Genomic DNA, 7,863 nt, shown 5'->3' with positions numbered 1-7,863 from the left:
AAAATACAGGTGGCATCTTTTTCTAAAAATACACGTCTTATTGTGCCTGGAGTAAGATGGCACTGAACTGGCTTCACATTACGAATATAATTCCCACTCCAGCAGTTTTTTCTAAGCTCCTTGGCTACGACCAAGTAGGTTTAAAATATCACTGGAATGGAAATTATTGCCCAGGAGTGGAGTTATGCCTATGGCAAGATAGCAGCTGCGGTGGCTATCTTACTAGGGGCATGATTAACTACCACCGTTCAGCTACTAATACCGGAGCATTTCTTTCGCACGCCCAACGATATCACTGTGAAAACTTTTTCGAGTCCCATATAGAGCTCGAATTGCGTCTTAGTGGGACTAGTTTTCCTTGGTAAGCGCCTCTAATTGGAGGCAAAGTTCATTGGAGAGTCAGTGACCCATACTCGTTTGTGTTGTATTAACTGCCTTTAATATAGAAGTAACCTAGAATTTACACTTACATACCAAAGCCAATTGATCTCTAAGTGGGTACTACTAGAAAGGAGCATCTATCCGACATCTTGGCAGGGCAAAGGCTGGCTTCACTTTTGCTGGCAAGGAAATGCGAGAGCTTACACTCAAGCAATTTTTTTTTCAAAGCTACTTTGCTACGACCAACGATGGTTAAGTGCTTTTAACCACGATTAGCGCCAAGCCCGGTTCGCCAATGTTACGCAGTTCAAACGCGTCCTCGGTTAAAGCGCGAGACAGACGGGCGATTTTCTCTGCGATTCGGCGTGCGGTGTGACGATGCGACTGCCGGAGTGGTGACGTTTCATGACGTATTATCGCGTCACACCGCCGCATAGCCGGTGCGGCGAGCATCAAACCGGCCAGATATTTTCGTCGCAGCATCGCACCGCCGCATGGCAGCAGCCAATCACAGTGCGAGCATACGAGTGGCGTCGCGATGCTAGTGGCGCCATCTTCCTGTCGCCGCTCCCATCAACCGTGGTCCAAGGCTCCAGGCGAGTCGATGGAGTCTGGCGAGCGTGGATTGGCTGACATTGCCGACTGCGGTGGCGTGACAAACATCGAGTACATTTCTCTGGTGACGTGATATTATTCCGGTTTGAATAAAGTGATGCTTGAAGTGTGCCTTTTCTGCACGATAACGCCCGTGTTGAAACCACTAGCGAGATCGGAGATCGTGAGCAGCGATGGAAGGTCTTTTCGCAGGTAAACACAGCTACCGGCGTCTCTGGGCTGGCTCGCTTCGCTTCCACCTTTGCTCTTCACATCGATGGCATCGATAAAGCAATAATGTATGCTAACGCATTACATACGAGCGCAATGCTTGATAGTGTTGTCAAAAACAAGCGCTCGATGACGAGCTCGCGTGTGAACGGCGTAGGTGACGGCCGGCGCCCGCGATGCTAGGCCTACCTGTCGGAGTCGTGAATAATCAGCTATTTCCGTGGTTACGTCGTGCTTGTCGTTCACGAATGCGATTTATTAATTATTCTTATAGAACCAAGCCTGGCTGTGCAATGTTGTTTGTTTTGAGCCTCATTACGAGGATACCAAGTCGTTCGAACCTGCATGCCGAGGCGCCGCATGGGGAATATCACGTCACCAGGGAAATGTACTCGATGTTTGCCCCGCCGCCGCAGTCGGCGATGTCAGCAAATCCACGCTCGCACCGCTCCATCGACTCGCCTGGAGCCTTGGACCACGGGTGATGGGAGCGGCGACAGGGAGATGGCGCCAGTAGCATCGGGACGCCACTCGTATGCTCGCGCTGTGATTGGCTGCTGCCATGTGGCGGTGCGATGCTGCGACGAAAATATCTGGCCGGTTTGATGCTCGCCGCACCGGCTATGCGGCGGTGCGACGCGATAATACGTCACGAAACGTCACCACTCCGGCAGTCGCCTCGTCGCACCGCACGCCGAATCGCAGAGAAAATCGCCCGTCTGTTTCGCGCCTTAGCCGGCTGACGTCACCTCCATAGTCACCGTGAATCCCTCGGTTAACCGCCAAACCAAAGTTGCCAATCTCGGTCTCTAGCAGTGGCATAGCTACGGTTTCGCGTACCATGTGACATAAGGAAACCATGGTTGCACAAAACGGCGGTAACGTTAACCGCGGTTGAGGCTGTCTGCGTAGCAAGATTCGAAGGGGCTTGTGTCACCGCAGTCGTTGAAGTGGTACAGACACGAAAATTTTTTGTTGTCGTTTTATTGCGTCAAATGATAAGGTCAAGTACACGAGAGCGCGCAATTTGTGGTTGTAAGCGCGAGTGCATCTTGAGACATGAAATACTGCGTCATCTTGAAAAAAAAGTAGTTTTGGTTTTTACTTGACCCCAACGTCACGACATGGTATGCACTTCTAGTTACGTCCTCACGGAAGATGTTCTGACGTCTACACGGCCACTCCGCTCTGCAACTCCATTGGTGACGCACAAGCGGCCACTTTGCACGTGTTAGTTACTGCCGCTCAAACCGTACTGGCCAAAATTGGCACTGTTGTCTAACGTCACGCAATTGTAGATATCAACAGGAGCGCCGCGTGAAAGTTTACGGCAAGGGGAACGTAGAATATATTATCACCACTTCCCGAGCATCATGCTTCCTCAGAGTCGTCTTTTCAGGAGAAGTGTATCGCGGGCTGAAGAATACTTCGAAAATTGGTATCAAGACCCTATTAGGTAGCAACTGGTCTGTTTATATAGCAAAAATTGTGTGTTGGATCCGCCAAAGTCGCTTTTTTTTTCTTCGTCTTTTGCAGTGGCTGCTCAAGAGTAAGTAAATGCTTAGAAAATGAAAACAGTTACTGATATATGACTTGTAGCAACGCGATAGGAAACTTTTGGCGCGCGAACATCGGTGACACAGACAACGCCGGGTGTGAGTGACAGGTTTTTTTTTCTAAAAACGCCATTCTCTTAAAAAAATAAGCTGTAATTTTCAGTGGACGTTATCGAGAAAATCATGCGAATCGCGCGGTTAAATATTCAGTGTGACCTAATAAACACTTTGAGAAGAAACATGTGACGATTATTGCCAATGACAATACTTAGTGAAGGAGACAACAATGCCGTATCAGCAATTCAGGAGGGGTGAGGCTTTTTTTGGTGAAAAAATTTTATCCGGCTATCTGATGGAAAAATTTTTTATTCGGCAAATTTATCACGCTTGGCTTTACAAGTGACAAAAAAAAAACATGGTCACTTCCTCATTCATGGGAATCGGCATAACATGATCGTAAAAGGTGTCCTAACAAAAGTAGTCGAAAGTTCCTGTGCTACAACAGAAGAGAACTTGTGCAACGTATCCTGGTGTTTGAGAGCTAAGGCACCGTTTAACGCTGATGCACACACGTTGTCGCTTGGTGGCACATCTCCATCCCGATGACTAAAGTACACGATCAATGATTGAACAAACTTTTGTAGTTGCTGTAGTAGTTCATGGTTAGAGCGTTATCGGAGGGAATGGTGCGACAGCTAGAAGAGCATTTCTGACTGGACGCAGAATTTAGGCTAAGGTTTCCATCTCGCAGCATGTAAGTCTACGGCCAGACTCGAAGGAAACGCATCGCGAGTCGGGCCTACTGTCTACTCGGGCGAGGTTTTTCTCATGGCAAGTATAAGTGGGGGAGCCGGTAATAAAGCCTGGCGTATGAGACACGCCTCCCAAGAGCTATGCTACGAGCGAGGCTCCGGCTTCGACTAAGGACTTCATTGAAAAGGTCATGATCATGATGCAATAATTCACTTTACTGATACCAGATTTCGACATCACCCCGCCGATGAAGAGCACTGCAAGTGGGAAGTTGTAACAATGAAAGACGCATTTGTGAAATAGCAGCAGTGTGTGATCGTGGCGCAGAGGGTATGCAGTGTACGCGGCATCTGTTGCCGCACACCGGTAAGGTGTCGGTTTGACTCCCATCGACAGAGTTTTTTTTTTTTTTTGCGTCCAACGATGTGCATTTTTCGACGTCATTTTCGTGACGGAAATTCGTCACTAACGTCTTGGTGCACTCCGGCATAACACACTTTCATGTTAAAGTAATTTCTGATTCTTCAACATGTTTACACGAAATGTGAATGTACATAAACGGGGTGTCAGGCACATGAAAATTTATTCATGTGTCAATAAATATTCAAGCGTTATCATTGGAGGGCGCGTGCGCTAGTTCCAGAGTTAACTGTAATGTTCATGTAAAGTGTGCGCAATCCTGCCGGAAGATTATAAAATAGTGCAGAACGCTTCCGGACATTCCGTTGAGGCTAGCGCAAGACCGTGGTTACACCTGTAATGCGGGCTGGCTACATGAAAAAAAAATGGTGTGAAAAGTATGTATGAATGTACAAACCACATTGTCACACACTGCGCTTGTCTGTGTGCGATCGCTTCATCTGTTTTTCGTACTCTTAATGCCTTCAGTAATGACTTGGTTATTCGTGTCGCACACTTTCTGTGCGCAGTGACCAGTCCTCGACCTCCATTGTAACCATCCTAATTGCGATCATCATAGTCGTCGGCATCGCTGTTGTGATCTCCTTCCTCGTCCTTGGCGGTGACGGTGAGCATACGTTCTTTATTTATTTATTATTACTCAGGAACACTTCGATGACACGTTTAGGAACAAAGGAGTGTTGCCTTCCGGTTCCCAACCCCTCAAAATAGAACATGCGCTGACAAAAAGTTTCCTTGTCTACTTTTTTTTTATTGGACAGCAGTTTTCAACGTGCCAGAGTCAATGCATATCAATATAGAAAATCGGGGCAACAGTAGTTTACAAAGACTGTTGTAACACCACTTTGAACTCCTAGGATTTTTTAACGTGCACCGAATTGTGCAATTTGACAGGCTTATAGATCTTCAACTCCCTTACAATGCAACCGTCCCGTTCAGGATCGAAAATTCGTCCTTTGAAATATCAGCTCAGCATCGTAACCACTCAACCACCACGTTCTCCTGGACTAATAATTATCCGGGACTGGTCAATCCAAGTACGGGGAGGAAATCTGGCACACTTATAACTCAGGTAAACGTGTGTAGCTAGAAATGCAACTGAGAACAACTGAACTGGTGACATCTGGTATACAAATGATCCCAAACTGGCAATTCTGATTTCCAACTGGACAAATCTGCAAGCCGCATAGAACCAGTTCATTCCAGGTTCCACTCTTCAGCTGTTCCCTGAATGTCTTCAACAGGCGATAGTTGAAAACCAAATTGCTCTCTAACTAGGGCCACACAAATTGTGCTTAGTTATCAAGAAAGAATTCACTGTTTGAAAATCATTATTTTGTAACAACTCCTGGTGGTGGAAGAAATTACTTTTTTCTGGTCTAGTTACTTCATAATGGTAAACTTATGGATGCGTAATATATCAAAGCGAAATGAAGTGTTTGTGTCAGGGACCTTTCTGTGGTCTTGCAACAGATAGATGGATGAAAAAACATCCCCGCCATGTCCACAAAGTGAATGATTTTCGAGGAGCTTGCTCGGAGGTACGCGGGACGTTTTTTGGCGAGACCATTTCTTTAAGGAGGCTAGTTACCGAGCCGGCGCATAATGTGCACTTCGAGGACAGCGTTGTTGGGCACGTTCTGTGGCTGGTACTGCACCGTGTTGGCTACGTCGATCGACACAATAATCACCTTCCTTTTTATTCCATACTGACTGCTGCCGTGAGTCAAATGCCTGACGCTCATAAATTGCAGACGTGGACCTATCAGGCGTTCTACAACGGTCTTGAGAGCCGGCTGGTGTCGGGGCTTGGGAATGTATTGGTACCCGTGCGTAACACTCATCGTAAGAGCAGTTCACGTGCTGCAGGGCATAAGAAGTGAGGCTCCTCGCCCTGCCGGCTTGTCCAATGTTTTATTTTGTTTAGTTTTTATCCTCCAAGCTCGGAGGCGGCGAGCGTTCGCGCGTGGCCAGACCCAAACATAACTTACCCCCTCCTTTTAAATGCGGAGCATTTCTTTGCGTACTGTAACCTTAGTGTACCCTTGTCATACGTCACGCGTAACCGAGAGAAGAGGCAGTATCTCCCGAACAGTATAATAGACGGTGCTGCCTCATAGAAGTACACAAAAACTGCAGTTGAGTGAGGATATTTTAGATGGCACTGTACCACCCACTACTCTCCGATTGGCTGCTGCTCGGACTGTGCCTGAATACGTGGAAAGGGAGTGCTTCTCTCAGTCTCCTGGATAGTCACCATACGTGGCGCATTGTTGGTTGGGCATGGACGAAAAAGAACGGCAGGCGCGTTGAAGATGCTTGCGCTCGGCTTCCTTGGCTCGTGTCTTGTCGGTGTTAACCGGTCACCATCTGCATTCTTGAACGCGATTGGATGCATGCACAGACGGACGGACACATGGATAGATGGACGCTTCGCCCCACTCATAATCATTAACTCTACGGATATGGTGTGATTTTTTGCATCTATCCGCGTATCTATCTATACCTATCTATCTATCTATCTATCTATCTATCTAACCGCTCACGTCCGGGTGCTCTCCGAGTCGGCTCCTCAACTTGAAGTGAACCAAAATTATTTTGGGACGGTAAGATGTTATGGTGAATTTGACACTCTGGTCAACACGTAAACGCCACAATCGCGTCACGTACATCATCCGTCAAGCATTTCCCGCCAGACAGTGGCACATACCCGAGAGTGAGTATGCGCCACAGGTATGCGCGTATGTGCCACAGGTGGTACACTTAGTATCTACCTAGGAAAAAAGAGAACACATATGGGCAACGTAAAAAAGAGACGATTGCAAAGAATTATTATCGGGGTCCCAGCAGGAATCGAACCCAATCATTCTGGGTCCCAATAAAGCATTCTACCAGACACACGCCTGGCCCGGAACTGCTTTTCAAAAAGACCGTATTGTTCGTTAAACGTCAATTCTGAATGCACTGTAGTAAGGCGGTAAGTTGGGCCAGTTGGTTAGGATCCATCGTGAACTTACTTACAGCGCAACACCAGAAAAAATACAGGACAGGGAAGGAGCAAAAGAGAAAGAAAAGGCGGCGCTGCTCCTTCCCTGTCCTGTATTTTTTCTGGTGTTGCGCTGTAAGTAAGTTCACAATGTGAATGCACTGCTGGCCTTTTAATTTTAGAAAGCTTACATATGTACTCTTATGATACAGCCGTCATGTCGGGTTCTCGTCGATGGTGGTTAGGTGGCATGCGCTGAAGTTGATTTATGTAGCAGTACCCAGGGCTACCATCCTCGCGAGCACCCGCGCTTCATTTCAGCTTATTGCTTCTGGTATTGCTAATACTCATGTTCCTTTTGGCATCGTTAGGCAAGCGAAGTGCGAACAGCTGGTTATTGAAACATCTGCACTTCGTCAACGTATATCTGTGCGTGCAGCAATTATACATATATTTAGCGTAATTTCATTACGTGTCGCTCAATGAAGAAATAACACAGTCACATTCCCTCCGCATGCTTCCCAAAATGTCGATTCCCAAGTTACGTAGGATCTGCCGAATTTTCACTCTTTTTCACGTTTCTTTATCTCCCCACAACCCATCCACAGTGTCGCGTTGTTTAGGTGGCCTCCTGAGAGAGATACAGTTACGACACCACACTTTTCTTTTGAATTCCTTTTTTTTCAATGCCACTTCGAGGAGGCGAATGGGTGGCTATCGAAAACCGACCCCTTGGGTGGCGGTGCGCCATCTAGTGAGTTTTGTTAGGATCACGGGAGAGGCGATTTGTGACCTCCAGCGCGACCGTAGAAGGGCCCATACTGCCCGCTGGCCACACTGGTGTACACTCAGGCGACCGCCGTAGGACAAGCCGCGAGCAAAAGGAGCAGACTCCTAAAATCGTGCCATATCGACGAAGTCAGTGATGATGAGTGGGCAAAG

The 7,863-nt window shown here is 47.3% G+C and overlaps 1 protein-coding gene across 1 annotated transcript in view; it reads left to right on the top strand.

Annotated features, from left to right (window-relative positions):
• Nucleotides 1-919: 919 nt before the first annotated feature.
• LOC119168558 (uncharacterized) overlaps nucleotides 920-7,863 on the top strand; it is a 36,101-nt gene continuing 29,157 nt past the window's right edge. The window contains exons 1-2 of the mRNA XM_075867741.1: nucleotides 920-1,047; nucleotides 4,445-4,542. Coding sequence (XP_075723856.1) covers nucleotides 920-1,047; nucleotides 4,445-4,542 — 226 coding nt within the window. The remainder of the gene's footprint in view (nucleotides 1,048-4,444; nucleotides 4,543-7,863) is intronic.

The sequence above is a fragment of the Rhipicephalus microplus genome, chromosome 6, assembly GCF_043290135.1.
Source record: "Rhipicephalus microplus isolate Deutch F79 chromosome 6, USDA_Rmic, whole genome shotgun sequence".
NCBI lineage: Eukaryota > Metazoa > Arthropoda > Arachnida > Ixodida > Ixodidae > Rhipicephalus > Rhipicephalus microplus.
The sequence above is the reverse complement of the archived record's forward strand: the minus strand, read 5'-3'. Positions and strand labels throughout refer to the sequence as shown.